Consider the following 20,770-nt stretch of genomic DNA (forward strand, 5'->3'; position numbering starts at 1 on the left):
AGTTCTCCTCTACATTTCACATTGATCTAGATTTGATAGTTAATTGAATACTGGATCCACCCAGCCAACTATATTATAACAGCTTTCTAATGAATTGAGAAAAAAAATGCATAAAACTATCCAAATTAAGATCTGAAACTTCACATTCAAAACAGAATCCGTTCGTGCCAATGTTAACAGGAAGTGCTCATTATTGTGGGTGAATGGTATGTAACTTAATGACACAACAATAGTACAAACTTTTAAACAAAATGTCGCTCTGTCTATAAAACATGTTGTAAATATACCGATATAACTTGTTGTTACAGTAACAAACAGTACTTGTGGGGTCGTGTTAGTTTCAATGATCTGATGTGCGACGTGCTCTAACGCACGGTTGAATCCAGCTCTTATTATGAAAGAACCACCGGATGTGCTGCTGCTCCTCACCTCCCTCAGCCTGACTGTCTGCAGGAGCAGGCTTCACCCCCCCCCCGACAACTTCAGTCTGAGCTGCCCGGGCTGAGTGGACGTGTGTCCGGATGGAGGACGAGCCGCTCACCTGAACCAGCTCCAGTACTCGTGCTCTGCGGCATGAACCACACCAGGGAACCGTAGCTACGTGTATTTTGTTCTTAGGGGGAAGTGGCTCGGGATGAGAGTCATTCCATCGACATGACTGTGACACCATTACGTTGCATCAGTCAGCGTGATTTGCTATGGTGATACTACAAGCTAACGCCGAGCTAGCAGCGGGATTGTTTTGGGAGATACCTTCTTTTGAAATACGCTCACACGGCGACACATGAATTAGTGACTTTTTGGTGATTTTCTCGGTTCACGCCGGAACACAGAGGGGGATGTCTAACCAAGGGGTGAGGAGAAACGGCCCAGTGAAGCTGCGGTTGACAGGTAAGCGAATTTAAACCCCCTCCTGCGCTGCTAAACGTTAGCATGGTAGCCTGCTAGCCGAGCAGGTTAACTCCACATCTGCTGATGGTGAGCCAGCACACTGTCGAGGCTAATATCAACATTTGTAATTCATAGTAAACCTCGTGTTTATTATTATTAGTATTATTATCATCATTATTATTGGTATTATTCATCGCACCTAACGTAAGGTAACTCACGCTAACCAATTTAGCTGCTATGAAAGGCAATAAATGAGCCTAGCTCGTTATCAAAAAATGAACCAGCGCTCGACTGTAACTCTTTATATTGTAGGTTAATAAGTGAGCTGGCTAACGTTAACTTGCTGGCATCCTCACACAGTTAGCTTGGATTTAAATACGTAAACTCGGTATCAGTACGTCTGTGATCATGTTAATCGACTCACATGGAATCTCAGCGTGGTTTCTTGTGGTTATTTTCAAAGCCTGTTCATCCACATCGTCATTGAAATCATATATCACTGGTACTCGTCCTCCTCTGTGCAGTCATGTTCCAGAGACCATCTCCACTGTGTGGCTTCATACTTGAGCCTAAGGTTCAGAAGTATACATTACAATTGTTTTCTTAACTTAACGTGATATCATAGTTTTGTCAATGACCTTGGTCAATAGAGATACTATCTTTCATCGTGGTCTATAATGGTTTATAACAGTGGAAAAAACACTGAAAATGCATCACTATATTAGATGCTGTCCCAATTTATTTATAGTATTTGCATTGTGTCACTTGGCAAACATTTGCTGGTTTGCTCTGACAAACTGAGGTCTTTTCAAGAGGGGGGTGGCATTTTAGGCTGAACCTGCATTGATGGATGTGTGCTGTGCTAGAACCAGATTTGAAACCTTTCGCCCTCACCATCTTCTGGTGGAAACTACATTAAATGATAAATCTGACTGCTGAAATGAGGTGAAGAATAACAGACCTAAAAGTGTCTTATTCCGATAACAGGTTTTTTATTTCTAAGACTCACAACAGTGCTGCATAACTCAAAATTCCCAAAACACCAATTGATGGTGTTCTAGCACGGTCAGATTTTTATATAGGGTCGGTTAAATCATGGGAAGGAAGAGTCTTTCATTCTGCAGCGAATGCTAAAAGTGAGCAACACGTTTGCTTACATATAAGGGGACAATAAGAGTAATGAAAACTCGAAGATGTACCCGGCCGTCCTCCTGCTCGCCTGCCTTGGGTTTCTTTTTTTTCACCTCTGCATATGGAGAATGGTTTTAAGTGGGCTGCAGTGGTCTTCAGACGGAATCCCAGGAATGTGAAACCTCAGAGAGGAAATGGGAGTCTTTCTCCATCATAGACACATCCTCTGTCTGTCCTTCACCAGAGAGAACGGGTTAGGACAATTGTGTGTGTGTGTGAGGAGAGAGACATTGGGGTTCATCTGGTAGAGTGTGACCACTGCGATCATCAGTGATGCTGAGTAATCCTTTAGACTGCTGCATTCATTTATGCGTCTGATTCCTCATGCATTTAGACTTAACATTGCATACCAGCCATAGTCCAGTTTTACTGTGGTCTCATAGTTGGTATTTTTTGTTCTCTAAGACAAAAGAGGAAAACTGAAAGCGTGGCTGTAAAGGAGTTAAGGGATTTGGAACTATTGTTATGTTCCATAATTGACAATGTAAATGATAAGCAATAGACTTATGGCCGTTTGCCTAAATAACTACAGCTTCATTCTAATTTTCTGTACGAAGAATTATTGGCAAGAGTTGTTAATAGTCAAAAAGCCCAGAACGAATGTAAAAGACTACCTGTTATGTTGGTTGGTGACTTTCCTAAGTAGTTTGAATTCATCTGTTGGTGCAGTCTGTCGTCTCATCGCTATTTCCAAGGCTGCACCCTCTGGCCTCAATACATTCTCATTAAGTGTGAGCCAATCGAATAACATTAAAACAATGGCCCTGTATCGACTATTTTGCTTCGGGATACAATTTTTTTAATATTCTGTTTTACAATTGTAGATTTCAAAGTTGTTAACTCCTTTTATTGTATCTCTTACTGTCCCTATTGTTCTTATGTGGCTACATGTCTTAGCAGAGGGGATTCGAAGGCTTTTTACGTTGCTGTCACCAGTAACCCATCTGTTTCAGCCTGGACAAGCTACTCATATACAGGCTCTTGCTTTATATTTTAGCATTTTGCTGTTTCAGCCAAAAGTCTGCACTTTAATTGAGATTCTTGATTTACAAAAAAAAATCAATATTGGTTATTCTGATCAAAACCGAAGCTCAGTCCTGGTCGGGTTTTTTTCTACCAGTGTTCCTCACAATATTATTCATATTTGACAGATTTTATTCATTAACTTCTCTCCCACCAAAGTGAAGCTTTTGCTGCATGCACACATTTGAACACAAATGTTTCAATCAGTTGGATCGGATATCAAATGGACTGCACACTCTGCCAGGTGCTACCAGTAGCCTAAACCAAGGTTGTTGATAACGTGCTTGACATGCATGCTCTGGACAACCTTCTTCTCTGGATATTGTTTGGTGTTCAAGAGAAAATGGCTCTTGATTGGTGCCACAGAGGTGTGACTGTCAAAAGCCCCTTTTAAACAGAGATCCTGCTATATTGTTATACTGCTTTCGCAAGTTTACACTGAACTAAAGCCGGCATTGTGTTGCCCTAGTGTGTGATTTAAAGATAACTTTCCGTTTTTTTCCACGAGTGTCAAAGTTGTCTGACTGGCGACGAGGAGTGCCCATCACACTATACAATCTTGTATGTCTGGTATCCTCTGATTGGTTGTAGTGGTCACAGATTAGTCTTGATATTTAGCCTGCTAGAAACTGAGTTGGAGGAGGTGAAGTGTGGTTCAAACTCAAACCATTAATGTGGTTTGAGTTTGCAGGGAGACCCTGTGTTGTCGTGTCCCCATAGAATTTGCTGCCATGCTTGTAAGAGACCAATGTTGGGTTTTGAGAGCTGTTTTTCTTCATAACAGTTGGTGTAGTTTCTCTCTGTCTCCTTTGCAGGAAGAATTGCTGTAAGATTTTCTGAAATTGAACAAAAACATGGTGTTTTGCCTCAGCTCCCTTCAGTGGATTGAATCTGGAGTTCCTCAAAGGTGAATGTCATGAGATGTACGAGGCGATGAATCCGTCTCTCACCCCCCCACAGATATGGCCTCTTGGCCGCACTGTGCTGTTGCTGCCTTTGCTGCTAGGGAGGGAGTCTTTGTGATCCGTTTCATCCATTAGCCTCCAGTTGGCACAAAGCAAGCAGGGAATCACTGGAAGAATCATCTCAGGATTTTTCCTGTTGTGTGTGAGAATGTGACACTAAATCAAGCAAGGGAACCCACATGAGCTTTTTTCTTCTGTAGCGTTCGTCTGTGGGGCGTGTAGAGACTGCTTTTTGAGAGTTAAGATCCAGGGTTGGGGGTAGAATTAGGTTTTGGTTCGGGAATGCAGGTTGTTAATCAGTATTCCCCATGGGGATAGTGAAATAGATCTGTGTGTTCCTCATTGCAACATTTTGGGAATCGAGTGCTGGAGCTTGTGTGTGTGTGTGTGTGTGTGTTGAAGAGGGAAAAAGCAGGAAGCTGGTGATTAAGATAAAGATCCAGCCAGCGTCCCTGGTCCAGCATTAGCGCTCGGGCAGAGTGCATTTTAGGGAAGTTATCAGGGGCCGCTGTCAGCTTGCTTGTATGTGCAAGCACAATGTCTGTATTCTCACAACAGAAGTCCGACACACACTTTCACCTGCACACCCACACAGTCGCCCTCATACGAACACCAGCTTCCACAGGATGTACTGTCAGCACGCAAGGCTGGTCTAAATTCGGCCTGTCGACTCCCAAAAATATAAAGAATGAATGTTGCATAAAGTGCACCATGGTGACAGTGAGAAACCAACAGGAGCTGTCAACTTTCAACTTATGATGTCCACATGGGGCTAAGATAATTATACATGATGGATAAGCTTTGATCACAGCAGAATGTCGGGAGAATTGAAAGATGTATGAAGAGAGATGTATGTAAATGTTAAATATTAAGGGCCATTTTGGATTTTTTTAATCTAGTAAAGCAGCTTAAAATGAGATAAAAGAAAATACAACTACAATAGCTCACAAAGTGGAGCGCAAAGCCTAACAGTCCCCTTATGAAACCACATTTAAATGCACTAGATGTGCATATAAATTGTTTCTTGCAAAATCGGTGAAAACAAAATACATCCTATCTCGCAATGTTAAAGAAAGTTAAGAAGGTAAAAAAACTGCATCCATCCCAAAAATGTAATGGGCTCTTTCTTTCAATGTTTCACACACATTTGTGTTTCATGAAAATACAGTCTGTAGTTTTTGCATAATCCTACTTACAAACAAATCAACCATCTATCAATCAAACAAACATAACCTCTTTGGCCGATATTATATTATTGTATTCTCAGTTTGCCTGAATCTGTGATCGTAAATATATTTTTCCATTTCACTATCTTCTCTGACTCACTTCATCTTCCTTAAACTGACAGTATTACTTCTGCTCTCCAGTTTTGACGTCCTCTCTGTATGATTTGAATATAAGCTGATTACATAGTACTCCTGGTAGTGTGGGGACTTAGGCTGAGGATGTTCTGGTGCTGTTACATTTGCAAGTGTCTTTTTTTTCTTTTTCTTTTAAACAACACAAAGGTTTGACGGTTGAAATGGGGACCAGAGTTGGTGATTGTGATTCATCAGCACACAATAGACATGAGTCATACAGCAACGTGTTTATTGTGTTGCTCTCAGTTTTATATATAACCCTGGGAGCCTAATTTAGGAGCCAACAATACTCAGAAAGTGCGGTTTGACCCAGTTATGAAACGATTAAAAAGCACGGATCAAAAATTCTGCCTGCTGCAGAAATCACCTCAAAGATATTTGGCTGTTGGTAAGATTTTCACCATGTTTATCTGCATTTGTGCCGCCCCACACACATTTAAAGCTATCGGGTAAACACATCTAATTTACGCAAATTCATTGAGCATTTCAGTGGCCATGTTAGCAGGTCAGAGCAGCCACTCTGCCTGTGCCTGCTGCAGTGTGTCATCAGGAGTCTCGGCGTCTCGCCTAATTCTCACATGACATCCGCAGTTCCCTGCAAAAATAGACATGACATCATACCTGTAACATTACATAAAACAAAATTTTTAGGTTTCTGGTACTCTCTCTCTTTCTCTCTCCTGCTCTAACTGAGGTTAAACAAAAACTGCTTCCTAATTGCATCTTTTCACTCTGCAGACCACTTATCAATGATGGATGATGGAATATTATTATTTATGGCCTTTATCAAAGGGAAACTCAATGGAGAAACATAGAGCTGGTAGAAGCAGCAAGACTGTGCCAGCCATCTGCGAGGTAGTCGTCATGCACGTGCAACGCAGGCATAAGGAAGAATGTCGAAGGCTGCTCAATAACCTTAGCTGCCCAAAGTAAGCCTTTAGCTGTTCTATGTCATCTCGCTTCTCTACTTCAGCACATTGAAAAAGCAGTGCTTTGTAATTGGAGGTCAGTCGGTGATTTGTCTTCCTCTAACTGTGTAAAGGCATAGAGTCAGTGCTTGTCTTTCAGCTAGCATTCACCACAGTATGATGTGTAGAAGCCTACATGCTCATTTCCATACTGCTTACCTCCTCTTTCTGGATCAGACACTTCCTTTTTGACTTGGCCTCTTGCGTTTTCCTGACTCTGTCTGTCACTGTGATTTTTGTACATGCAGTGAAGGACCGAGTGCTATTCTTCATCTGAGATTTGAAGGGAGGTGAGTGCGAGAATAGATATTTTTTTAGCTTGGAGAGTGTGTGTACACTATTCATTCTTGCTTGGTGGCCGGTGTGTGTGTGTGTGTGTGTGTGTGTGTGTGTGTGTGTGTGTGTGTGTGTGTGTGTGTGTGTGTGTGTGTGTGTGTGTGTGTGTGTGTGTGTGTGTGTGTGTGTGTGTGTGTGTGTGTGTGTGTGTGTTTATGTACTTCAGCGCAAACATTTTGCACTTGATCTGTTAAGACAAGAGAGCAGCCCATATAGGGCAGTCCCCGGCTGCTGCTGTCAACCCCTCTGTCGTCAGCTCTTCTTCCACCGGCTCACCTCATCTTCATGTCTTTCTCATATAATGCAGTCAACTCCATAAGTCGTATGATTATGGCCAGTGTACATTGTGAAAACATGCATTGTCACATCATTTTGAACAATAATCATTTCAGCATTTAGGGCTAGTTAGGTTTTAGAGGTGTTAAGAGGTGCAATCAGAAGCAACGAGTCTTAAATCACTGAATTGCAGTTCTCTAAACCTACATTTTGGGCGCTAACCAAACATTTGGATTAATTAGATGTCTTTAGATAGTTCAGTGGGTCAGAAGTCTTCTTGCTGAGTTACTAAAGCAAGTCAGTTCCTCCCTCAGTCTCATTCCTCTCGCATAATTATACATTATACAGTTTTCCGACTTTTTCATCATCTGTGACGGACATAATTCTTTGCTAAGGCACTGCGCTTAAGTCCTATAGTGGTTGGGAAAACCCTGCGGTTTCTTAGTTTCTCTCTCTTGAGATGCTTTGCCAAGTCTTTGCTGCAGCTGCCTCCAGTTGCTGCTTCTTTGTGGGTCTTTCTGCCTTCAGCGTTGTCTTCATTAAATGAAAAGCATGATCAATTTGCTTGAGGTAAAGTGACAGATACAAATGATGCCCATGGAGAATATTTCATTTATTTGCCCTGAGAAGCTCTTGGGTTTCTTTCCCAGCATGTTTTGGGTGCATTGTCCACCTGCACTGAAGCACCGTCCAATCAGTTTTGCAGGGTTTGGCTGAATGTGAGCAGACAGTGTAGCTCTTTCAGATTTCATCCCTGATAATCAGCAGTCACATCATCAATTAACACCAGTGACCCAGTTCCATTGGCAGCCATACAAGCCCATACCATAACACTGCCTCCTCTGTGTTTGACAGATGGTGTGGTGTGCTTTGGCTCTTAAGGCATTCCTTTCACCCTTCTTACTTTTCTCTTTCCATCATTCTGGTTCAAGTTAATCTTGGTTTCATCCCACCAATTAATCTTGTTCAGAACCGACCAGCCTATTTTACATGTTGGGTTTGGACACGGAGGTAAACCCTCTTTATTTGCATTAATAAAAGCATCTCCTTTATGTAGACTCACTGACAATGATACGTCTACCTCCTCTAGAATGTTCTTGATCTTGCAAGATGTTGCCAATGTTAGATCTTCACCAAGGAAAGGATTTTGCCATCATCTACTCTTATCCTCCACAGTCTTTTAGGATTGTGGGGTTGGTTTGGCCATCCTTAAGGTTTCTGCTTCCTGTCTGATAGGTTGGTTGGTTTATTTCAGCCTCCTTCACTTTGTCATGGACCACATGTAAAGAGTTTCAGCCAGTCAGCCAGTCAGCCAGTCAGCCACAGACATTCACGTTGTAGGGCTGAAAATGTCATTAATAATGGAGTAAAGCATGTGTCTGTTGTGCACTGCTCATTTCTTAAAATGAAAAGCTGAATGTGGTGTCACATTGGTCATACATCTTATCTTGTTTTCAGAGCTTTCAACGTTAACCAGCCCTATAACTTGAGCGTTAACCGTCTTACTATGTCATCAATACTCTGGTGATATTAACTCACCCAAGCAACTGTCATGGATATATATATATATATATATATATATATATATGGAAAGGCTTTCACCTTAGAATTGTAGAAGTGAATCTATCAATGTTGTTCTCAGTGTAGCCTCTCCTTGGAGAGCTAATAACTGTCTTACCGTTTTAAGAAACGGTAATAGAAGGATGCAGAGACGAGATACATTTAACATTTAAATGCAAATGAGTAAATAGAATTAAATGGATGTTTGTTGTTGTCATCTTTAAATATGCACTATGGGGCAGCTATTGTATCGAATTACAAAATAATTGTGATCTTCTAAAACAAGAGACAAAAAGCATGGCTCTCTAAACCATTCCCAGCCTTGGGGAGTAAACCTAACAATAGTGATCAGGTTAGCACACAGAAGGCTTTGCAGTGGAGGTATATAACATTTATTATTCTAATAGGCTGCATTTATATGCTAAAACCCTGAATGTGGCTGGTCTATGCTTGCATCTGGTCCCCTGGGTCTCTGAGGCAGACGTTGGTGCGAGACTCTTTTAATCAAGTGTGAAATGGTCTTAGTTTATTGGATGTATAAGAGCCCTTGTGTAAAAATGGAAACACTGTGGCAAGACTAATTGGGCTGGTTAATGATCTGTGTTTCATTTACAGTGAACGACTTAGTCAAGTCATCTGGCTGTGAATCTGGTGCCATAATATCATCTGGTGTAAATATTCAGTACTATAGATTAGTCTCTGTGCACAGTCCTTGTCAGGAAAGAGAGAATGCTCCCGTAATGACTGTGTGCCTGAGTGTGTGTGTGTGTGTGTGTGTCTGCTTGGTCTTGCCTCTACCGTCTGGGGTCACTGTGTTGTGGATATTATAGCTCCATACCTAAACTTCCTCCAGCTCTGTTTAGTCTGCATCGCCAGCACAGACTTCAATTGACCACACGCATATCACAGGTTCTATACACATTCACTGTTCACGTGTCCCTCATCATCATATGGAAACGTTTTATTCATTCTACGACCCAGCTGTGTTTATGTTATCTGTTGTCAGTGAGTCTAAAAGGAAATACAGGAGACAACAGTTTTCAGACCCAGCCAACCAGACAAAATTACAAGGCACACTTTAATTAATTTGTAGTTAAAACATTTAAACTTCTCACAGCACATTTGCTAATCCCAAATAACAAATGTATATATCTCAACCTCAACCTAAAACTTGGTTTCATCCCACCAATTAATCTTGTTCAGAACTGACCAGCCTGATATGAAAAACTTTTTCATATCAGTCGTTTTTACATATATTTACTGCATGTGAATGTGGATACTCAATGAAAGGATGCTTATGTATGTATGTATGTCTTTAACTACATATGTGACACGGTAATATAATACTTGTGTAATATGTACGTTAAGATTGGTTTTAAGATTGCCACATCAACTAAGTTGAGTGGAATTTGGCGAGCTCACCCAAACATAAACAAAAAGAAAATGTGCACACATTCAAAATACATCACATGAAACATGTAAATAATCTGAGCAGTAGCCTTACTGACTGGTTTCCTACAATCTACAGACACTAAGTCAGAGTGAGTATTTGTATTTATCTAACCCATGGTTCACTTGGCTGTCGGTAGCTCAGTTACAGCTGTCTGGTTACTTTGATGGTGGGAAACAAAAGGCTGACTTTGCTTTTCATCTCTCGGTAACATGATCAGTTAACGATGAGTTAACACCAGTAAAGTACATTCCAAAGTGTGAGCTAACCGAAATCCACCGCTCTTTAAGATCTGACGGAGGCTGTGAGGCATTAAACAGAAGTGATTGTTTTTATTCCTCTGTATCATAATAAATTATAAATTGTCTTGGCAGTGTGCTCTCTAGAGTCAGCGATTTTGGCAATCCCTGAGAACATATTGATCTACACAACACTCAAATGTTTTATTATTGCAGCTTTTTAATCCAAGGATATCAAGAATATTTGTTTTCGCTGCTTCTTTACGACACTCATCTTCAAATCAAATGAAGCTTGTGTGAACACAGAGCTCCACACTGTTTTTGGGCATCTTTCTCCTCTCCTCAAATGTCATGCTGTGGGTGAAGTCCCAGGTTTCTGGTGCGTGGAATTATACCCCGTTGTTTCATTGATACATTTGTTTTCTGGTGACTCTAGGATTTAACTATTAGAGGTAGCCCATTTAACACAACCACAGAAAAGCAGGCATAGACGAGGACTACTCTGGAGTGATGCCAGCTGCATGCAGCTGGTCAGCCCTCTAATAACTCACAATGAATGCTACTTGATATCTGATCGGCCCTTGATGATTTGTTTGGAGACATAACTGTCAGCAATGACAAATTCAAGCTGGCTCAGGATGTTCAGACGCAGTCTTTGTTTCTCAGCACAGCACTGTATTTTAAGAAGAGTTTGGTCTGTTAGGAGACTGTGAGTCAGTGATGAAATCTCACAGGGGCACTACCAGTCTCATAATTCAGCTTTACGACTCTGTGCGCATTTTACCATGTAACACACTGGGAGATTACAAGCCTTCTGCGGCACCAAAAGTTCAACGTCCATTAGACATTTAGCTTCAGGATACAGCTTGCGTATTTACAGGTGCACTGAATACAAAGAATGCATAGGTATGACCGTATTGGCGGCATGCTTATCATGTTACAATATAACCTATGTTCTTGCCTTTTTTTGTATTGATATGTTTGTGAAACTTTATTTGCAGACTGGTTGTTTCAGTTAATACTTCAGTTTTTCTGCTTTTCAAATTACTTAAGAACTTGGTGGCATCTGTGTACTGCAGAGCAGGAAAATGGAAAGACTGAACACCTCAGTATTGCATAACGGCCTCGGACTGGAGAGGAGGTGGGCTTCAATATGCAGAATACATTAAACTTTCCAAGTGCTTCAGGAGGATTTTCCTGCAGAATATGGAGAAGTATCACGTTTTTCTTTTCATAGGGCTAGAGCATAATATTTCTGACAGCCTCTGCCTTATGAGGGAAGGCAAAAAAAAAACCTGAGTCTTAATTTGGAACATGTGCAAAAGCAGGTAATAGGTCTACAGATGTGATTTTTTTTTTTTCCCCCGACTGGGTTGCTCTCACACTTTAATGCGTCCTACCTATCTCTGTTCCTTTCACTGCCTGAACTCTCTGACTCCCCACTGCAGCCTCTCATCATGTGTCTCTGTATCCTGCGTTTTTCTCTTCTGTCTTTTTACCCTCTTCTTTTTGCAAACAGGATGTCTCTCATCTCTCTGTCATTTCTCTCGACTCTTTCCTCTCCCTCTCTCACCCCCGGATCTTGTCCAGACAGTTGACAGACAACTCTGCCGGTGTGGCTCCAGTTTTGTGTTTTTTTTTCTTTATCTGTTTTCAACTTGTGATGTGCACACACACACACGTGCATCAGCACACACATACTTCCTGTACTGGTCCCTCAACACAGTACGGTACTCTGACAGTGTTTGATAAAGTTTGCTTGGTGACCCTAAGGAGTCTGTTGTGGGATTCCAGGGACCCTTAGCAAAAATAATAAATTGACTTGACTTCCAGTCACTCAAAACTATCCAATAAAGTCTTTAAGTTACACAATTTATTCCAAATCAGGAGTACAAGAAGCACATGATGCCAAATCAATAATCATGTTTATGTTAATCAGAAATATTTGGCAAATCATAAAGGAGAGCATTGTATTGATGGGGCCAAGAAATGTTCTTTGTAGCTCTATGCTAAGCCTCAATCAAACATTTTTAGTCAGAGACTGTTTTGCTTTTAAATCACAGAACAATGTTGAATCAGGCATATTAGTAAAAACTGAAACAAAAAAATAATGTTGCAATTTTTCTCTTTGATTCCAAGAAAATGAAAAATGTGTACAGTGTGCAACATCAAAGAAAGAAGATCATCCTCAGATGAATCACTGTTGCTAGGCCAGAATCATAAATATTAACTAGTGTGGATAAAGACAACGTTTTTAATTTCTCACTGGTATTTCTGGAAAAACCCAGTGGAAGCAGGAAGACAGATTAGACTTTATGGATCACACTTTCCTCCCCCTCACTTTTCTCCTGCTACTGTTTCTGCAGTCACATTACCCTTGTGTGTGTGTGTGTTGTGGACCACTCAGCAAGTCGACTGTACACACACACACACACACACACACACACACACTTACACTGCCACTGCCACTGCCACTCAAATCACACCCCACCCTCTCTGTGTCTGTGTTTTCAGTTAAACTGTGGGAGAGAGGCAGTCGGACTATATGAGAAATGCAGTGGTTTGTGTTGTGGAGATGAGGATCAAGTAACTCGGACAGTGCCGGTGTGACACACCATCCCACTCTGCTCTTTACATAATCATAATAACAGCAGGATTTGCCACCTGTTTACCAAGGTTTAGATGTAAAGAAAGAAGATTTGTAGCAATAATGCCGGACTAGAGTTTAAGCCTTGGAGCATCGGTTGTGTACGTGTATGTATGGGAATGTAGGGTGAATCATCAGCGGGCTAATCTGGCGGAGCAAATCATCAGACGTCTTGGCGGACATTCGAAAATACTGGTGGTGTTTTTCATGATCAATCTCTCGCATTGGCAGAACGAGAGAAACATACTCGCCATTGTCACGCCGGGCTTGATTTGATGTGTATAAGAACAACTACGTTCACGACGCAGCCGGTTGTCTATGCGAACGCATGTTTAAACAGCAAGTATATCTCTGGCCTAACAGTAAATCAACATTGCGTGGCTGCATTCTTGTGCCTTTTTTTTGTATTTTCTTAAAAGCTATTTTTTCTTATTGGTGACTTTCATAGCATTTTGCTGTGTACATTGCAATCGTGCTCAGTGACAAGTTTGCTGTTTGAACCACTTGCTCAATATAGCTGTAAAAACAACTGTGTTATTGAAACTTTTGCAGAGGTAACCGCAAGGTTATGATTCTGTGCAACAACAGAGTTTGAAATTTTATACTAGAGTAAAGCATGCCTTTTTGTGGAGGTCACTAATTAGGCATGGAAATGAGTGGAAGATGTATTACTTTTATATGCAACCAATGTTGCCCCATGCTAAATAAAGTACTGTCCTCATTGGCCATTACTGTGGTCTATGTGAACCAAATATGGTCAGGTTCTCTCTTGTTGTAAGTGTTTTTGTGCCACACATCACCACCATCCAGCTACACACAACAAAAAGCCCTGGACTCCGCTGTCGGTCTGCCTGGCTCAGTTGAATATTCATGTGTACACAGAGAGATGAGGAAAACTTATTCACACTGCATCTATTTGTTTGAGTCCAAACCAATGATCAGTTCTCCCTGCAGTACTTTCTGTTCTGCTTTACACTTGTTGAAATTGAATGGAATAACTTGAGTCATTATAATCAGTCTTTATTGCCCTTTCTTTTACTCTCCCCGCCTTAATTTTCCTTCATATTTTCACGTTTAGTTCCTCTGTTTTATTTTTCCCAATCCCCTCTTCCATCCCCACAGTTCTACTCTTTTATTGCTCCTCTTCCCTCCTCTTAGTGCTCTCTAGATGCCCACCTCCCCACCCCAACCTCTGAATACTCTTTTCCACTTCATAATCATGGTCGTCATCTCATTCTGCCTCTGTCTTTTCTCATTCCCTTATGTCTAAGGGCTAACGGACCATACAGAGACAGTTACTAAATGAATCCTGGCATCCATATGGGAATGAACACACACACACACAAATGGAGCACAGCCATACTGTATACACAAGCCTATTATTTATGTGCACAGATACACAAACACACAATCCTGGGTGGCTTTGAAGCACCTTAAGGAGAGGAGTTGGAGAAGCTTTAATGTAACGCCTGCTTACAGAGCATGACTTGGCTGCATTCAAACTTTTTAAAGTTTATGTAAATATAACAAGGAAACAACTTTTGTGCAAACAACTACGCATGTATACAAGCAAGTACAGTATGTAGATTATCATAATCTAGAATTAGACACCAACTAAAGCCATAACATTTCTTAAAATGATCTAATCCTGCATTTACATTTGTTGTGCCTGTGAACTTGTTAGACGAACAGTACAACACGTCTTTTCTCTCTCCTTTTGCCCGAGCCATATCCACATATCGATGCAAGGAAATCCCTCTTGGTGAGACTCATAGGCAGTAGTCTCATGTGCTTAAATACAAGAATTCCGAGCTGCATTCCTGAGACAGTTGCTGCATGAATCATTTACAGTATGGACAAACGGTCTGTGCTCATAAAGACACTAAACCAACTTTACATCAGCTCAAGCCACGTGCGGATAAAATAAGCGATCTCCCAGCTATTCGTGCACCTAATGAGTCACATGGGAATGACTTTCCTGTGGAATGATATTATACCTGACTGTATCTAAATTAAAGTTCAATCTGAATGCTTCCTATATGAGTATAACAGTTACTTTGTGACTCATGCTTTAGATGAGCTTAAATACCCCTGGCTTATTTCCTCGCCCGTATTTCTTTTATTTCTTTATCCCTCGCTCAGTCCTTTTCTCTCTGCTTCATGTCACCTTTCTTTCTTACTTTCCGACCACCTTTACTCTCCATCTGTTCCCTATGATTCAGCCTGCCTACCCCAAAAAACTAATTTACCTTTATAGCCCATGTTCTTTTTTTAATATTTATCTCTACACATCACCTCCATCTCTGACCATTTCTGGAATATATTGTCAGAATACTATGGCAGATTCTTATAGACTGTATATAAAGATGGATGACACGTATCCACTTCCTCCCACAAATGAAGCCAAAATATCCTGGATGTGAACACTGCCATCTTGCGTGGGACATGTCATTTGGAGCCCGAGTCTGCAGACTAGTAATCTGTTGATCTGTGGGTGTGTTGTGTTATTTATATATAATGTACATTCTCTGTTCTAACTGGACAGTTTGTTGTTTACGTATTCACGGCTGCAAGACACACCAATGCATTGGATATGTTTGTCGATGTCAATCTACTGTTTTATTTCTTTGTAACTAATCAAGGTTGTAGAGAACTGGGGAACCAAATACTTAACAATCAAATTGACTCAATTTTGTTTAAGTTGCGTAGTTGTAAACAACACCAACTTCTGTTTCCAATGGAATCAAGATGATTGTAATTGGCTTTCACCAGGCTGTTGCTCACACTGCATCTTAGGATAGGTTTCCCCCCGTAGTGTAGCTGGAGGCTTTTTAAGTTTCTTAACCCTGCATGGGATAAGATTGATTTCATTCACAATGAACAGCCATTGCTGTCCCAGCTTGTAGAATCTTTATGTGTGATATGATATGTTTGTATTAGTGAATGAGCCAATAGGACAAAGGCTGTGGCATTTGCCCTCCAAAATGTATTCCTTGCACTATACTTGGGGGGGTTGTATAATTCAAACTCTAGCGAGAAGAGGAGCAGTAAAATCAAAATCATCCACTGAAGGAAAGGGAAGGGAAGAAGCTTTTGTTGAGTGTGGGGCTGTAGAATGAAACTAGTTTCTGATTTGTTAAGTGTGTATCTTAATGGCATCAGTCAGGATGCTCTGGATGGTTCCTACTCAATTAAAATCCTGAGGACATGGCTGGACCGACAGTTGGTTTACTCTTGTTTGCCTGCAGGGCGTCCTGTCTTCCTTTGCTGCTAAAAATAAAACTGTACAGAAATAGAGATCTAATGCAGGGTAAATCAATCAAGCTCCATTTATGGACTAAATTCACAAAAAAATGAAAGGCACACTTGAAGATAGATGAGGTGGTTGAACTTCAGCCAATGAGATTTATAAAAAAGGTTTCCAGACATCCTCCTGATAATGGTACTTTAGTGATGTAAGTGCAGACTAGCAAATTTCCTCAACTTCCAGACTTAATTCTTGTCCACGCTGCTCCTTCTTTCATCCCTCCCCTTCTCTCCTGTCATCTCCTATTATCTCTCTCCGCCATCCCTGCTACTCCTTTGTCAGGGTAAACACTGCAAGAGTTTTGTCACTGTCATTGATTCCCTCCTCCAAATTACCCTCTCTCCCTTTTTTTTTCTTTTTTTTTTTTATTAACATTTTTGTTCACAAATAGACAAGAAAAAGAACAGATATAATCATCACTACTATACAACACAAAGGGAGTACACATGTGGTTACAGACAAAATATATACAATATAATAAATTAAAATATAACTACTTGTTTAGAGTTCAGTGTATCAATCACCTTCTCCCCTTTCTTTCCCTCCCTCTGCATTCCCATTCCCTTTCTCCCCCTCTGCTGTCTGCGTTCCACAGATTTGTGACTCTTGATAGACCTCTTCTCTTCCCCTCCTCACATTCCTCCCCCTCTCCCTTTCTCCATTCCACCGTAGTTTCCTACCTCCAGATGAACACTTTGTCTTTACCTCCTCACCCCTCTCCAACCCAGCCCTCCTCCTCGGTGTAGCGATTACGTTCCACCCCAGATTCCTGACTCCTGTCTGTTGGCGTCTCCTTGGGGCAGCGGAGAGGGGGAGTAGGAGAGGGAGTGTCAGCTGTAGACTGCTGGCCTCTTAAATGAATGACATAATTGGCATCCCGAGCATTCGCTGGGCTGGAAAGAGGCTGAGGGTGGGAGTCTGGGAAGGAAGTGCAATGTAGATTAGAAGCCGACTTTGGCAACATTGCCCAATTTTAGAGACCCATAAATGCGAATTCACACCACAACACTATTATTTTTTGCAGCATGCACTGGCTTGACACTTTTCCAAACGTGCATTCTCCGTGTTTTCTATAGAGTGAGCAATCCCGCCAGGGAGGCGTGAGGAGGGGAAGAGGAAGTATTTTGTTTAACTATTGGACAATGCTGTGAGTGAGCCAGCATGGCGCTGTAGCAAGAGTCATAACAGGCAAGAATATATGGGCCTTCTCTTTTTATATATATATATGACTAACACTAATGATTCAGGGGGTGTCAGAGGTATTTATATATGGGTATATTATGTATGTATGTATGTATATATACACATACAAGTATTGCATAAGTAATAAGTATTTCTTTCAATCCAAATATAACTATGATTACACATTTTCTGAAGTTTAAACCTTAGTGATGCCACATCCTGTGATCATGTGATGCAGTATGACGAATTTAGTCTAGAGAACATTTTGTTGTTCTCAAATCATATAATGCAATTATTCTCTAATAAATAAGCATATTTTGGAAATATAAAATGTGTGTGAAACCTGCTGAGTATAGTACCCTATATCTGTTTCTTTGACATCAAAAACATTCCTTTAAACCAACCTTTAACCACACACCACTTGTTAATATTTGGTAGCACTTTAGTGTTATGGGTTTAATTGGGTGATGATTGAACATTAGCACAGCAATAAAAAAAAAACTTTATCCCTTCACAGAATCACAGTTTAAATTTGATCAATGGTTTGGACACTCACCTCTGGTTGATTTATTGTATTCAAGATATTATTTAGGTTCACTGGTGCAGACTCATTAAACTTTTTATGATTCAAAATGGCTCCCCAATAACTTGCCCCTGTATATCATGTGCAGCAGAATCAGCTGCACAGCAAATCAGACACACTTTGCACTAAAATAGGGGATAATCATAGGACCACCATCACTCCATAACAGCATCGGCATCCAAGTACAGCGAGGGGATGCTGATGCAGCACGGGTTGACTGTCCTGTCCTTGTAGTGCTTGAATTAAGTGAACAAATGAACCGCAAATGGCTTTGCCTCACTGTGGAGTTGACAGTACAATCACGCAATGTCAACAACCCCTTTTGGTCTTGGGCAAAGCGGCCTAGCTATGTGGTTTGTTAATGTTAACACTGAGTGCGAGAGGCATGCTGGTGGTTCAGTGAACTGCACAGTGCAAATCATACACTTTCGTGAACTTGAATACAGCTCATGTCCTTTTGTCCTGCAATCCTCTTTCTATCAAACATAATTACAGAATAATTTCTGTAAAATGCAGTTTGTTTTACTGTGTTGTGTAGTTAAGCTGTGAACCTTTACAATTGTGATGCAAATTTTCAAGCAACTCCCCACAGTTCTTAAAATACCAGTGATACCACTCATAATAGATGTGCATTGGGACTGAACATGTTCTTTAAAAAAGAAGCTCTTTTAGTGGATATTAAAGCACAAATTTGGAGGCCTCAGCCAATCCTACTGCTGCTATTCCACCATATATTTATGCTAAACTGAATTATTGCATATTAAAATGAGTTTTGAGTCATATTAAAAATACAAAAACATATAAACCATGGACAAAATAATATGGAAAAAAGATATATACTTAGAAGTTCCATTAAATCATATTCCTATCGCAATAACAAAGCTCTGATCAAGCTAAAACTATCAGATCCATCAAAGGTTGCACTGTTTTGGATTTTAGCATCTGACTCGTCCCACCCCCTACCCCTTTCCCCAACAAATAGCACAGGCGACAGGAGACGGTACAAATGGCAACTCTGAGACTCCCTTGAGAAAACAAATTGGAATCCCCTGACACCCCCCTGCCCGAGTCAGTTAATGACCTTTCACCCTTTGACCAGAACTAACGGCAACCTTCAGTCTGACCTTTATATTCAGACAGATGGCGACGTTGCAAAGCTCCCGCCTCTCTTACTGCCTCTCTTTAAGGGCAGAAGCAATGTTTTGTTATGAATGATAAGGGACTCTTGCTTATTGTAATGCATAATATAATTATCATTCATCTTGATTTATGTAAAAAGCAGCGTGGCATCAGTGTGGCTGTGTTTATCTGTAGTATTAGTCATACTGCAGAGGGGTTTTCCAATCTGCAAATTATAATAATTGCATATTATTACATTATACTACAGATTTGGCTGCTACCCACATAAGGAATTGCTATATTTGTCCCGGCGACAAGGATTTATACTAGTGACTCGTCTTTTTGGATCTTATGGTATTGACACACTAAGATAATTACATCTTTGAAAAACATTTAACTGATAGTCATATATATAGCCTCTAACTCATCGTGTGGCACAAGCAGCAAAATGCGGTAGAAGTTACCCAACATAAATTAGGTTTACTATATTCATAAAATATTTTTCAGAGGTGATGGTACTCCTAAGTTTCTGAACCTTTATTTCCTCTATCCTCGAGTTTTCAAGCTCAATAAAGGTGTAGACCTAAATGGTACACCACAAGTTTTCCTGGAGAAAGCAATGGTTGACCTCTAAAGCCTTAAGGACATACTGTCTGGGTCAATGACAGGGCGCTGTCTGTCTCTGTGTCCCTTTTTAGATACCAGACAGTGGTAAAAGCATTATCCTTGTTTGTCCGTTTCTCAGATGGATAGGCTTGATGTGGTGTGACTGCTAAGTTTGATTTATGGCCTGTTTCAGACTGTGGAATGGGGTGACCCAGCTCCAAATGGTCCCAAATCAGCAGCTGTTTCAAATCCTTTTACTAAACAATGCAGGGAAGTTGACCCCCTTTGACCCTTTAACTACTGTCACAGATTGGTAAAAGATTAGGGCAACTTTGGGTGGTCGAATGACTAATTGAGCAATCTGCTGTAAAAAGCTATAGTTTATGTGGACTGTGAATAAAGCTATAATTACATTTTTTGTGTCTTATTTTAATAATGAAATACAGTTATATATACAGACTTAAAGTGCAGTGAGTTTACTTTAAATAAATAATGCCATCCATCTTTGTATCACGTCATGAAAACTCTGACCACAGCTTGCTTTTAAAACGGCAACAATTCTCATGTGTACTTAGCAAGTTGTTCCAGCCACAGCCCTTCTGCGGATTTGACCTGTCTCAGTGGCCCGGTCTCGCCATGTAATCCTACACTGACTAGATGATGCTTAATTCATGGATCTGCCGCTTCTCTATGACTCTATAACTGTGTGTTTCTGAATTTAAACAACTAAAACCTTTACATAGTACTTCACATGTCTTATTGTTGGACTGAAACATGCAGGCCTTTGTCTTGTTTTAAAGTGAGAACACAATCTGGACTCGCAAACGATGATTTGAAATCTGATGTTGGACCGACATAGGTGGAAGATCATCTACCTAAATCAGTAAAACCTTTTGTGAACATGTCACTCATGAATACAAAATAGAAAAGGTGTAACTGTATTTGTAAGATATTGCTCATCTGTCTTATTTTAGCTGTTTTGTTTTGAACAAAATTGTTTTAAAAATAATGTCTTATTTTCAGATGTTCTGATGAACTTTATCCTTCCAAAACATCAGGGATGCTT

The 20,770-nt window shown here is 40.6% G+C and overlaps 1 protein-coding gene across 1 annotated transcript in view; it reads left to right on the forward strand.

Moving 5' to 3' along the window:
- Window positions 1-447: 447 nt before the first annotated feature.
- LOC118117664 (E3 ubiquitin-protein ligase SMURF2) overlaps window positions 448-20,770 on the forward strand; it is a 60,469-nt gene continuing 40,146 nt past the window's right edge. The window contains exon 1 of the mRNA XM_035170089.2: window positions 448-891. Within this exon, the coding sequence (XP_035025980.1) occupies window positions 840-891 (52 nt within the window). The 5' untranslated portion in view covers window positions 448-839. The remainder of the gene's footprint in view (window positions 892-20,770) is intronic.

The sequence above is a fragment of the Hippoglossus stenolepis genome, chromosome 2, assembly GCF_022539355.2.
Source record: "Hippoglossus stenolepis isolate QCI-W04-F060 chromosome 2, HSTE1.2, whole genome shotgun sequence".
In the NCBI taxonomy this organism is placed as follows: domain Eukaryota; kingdom Metazoa; phylum Chordata; class Actinopteri; order Pleuronectiformes; family Pleuronectidae; genus Hippoglossus; species Hippoglossus stenolepis.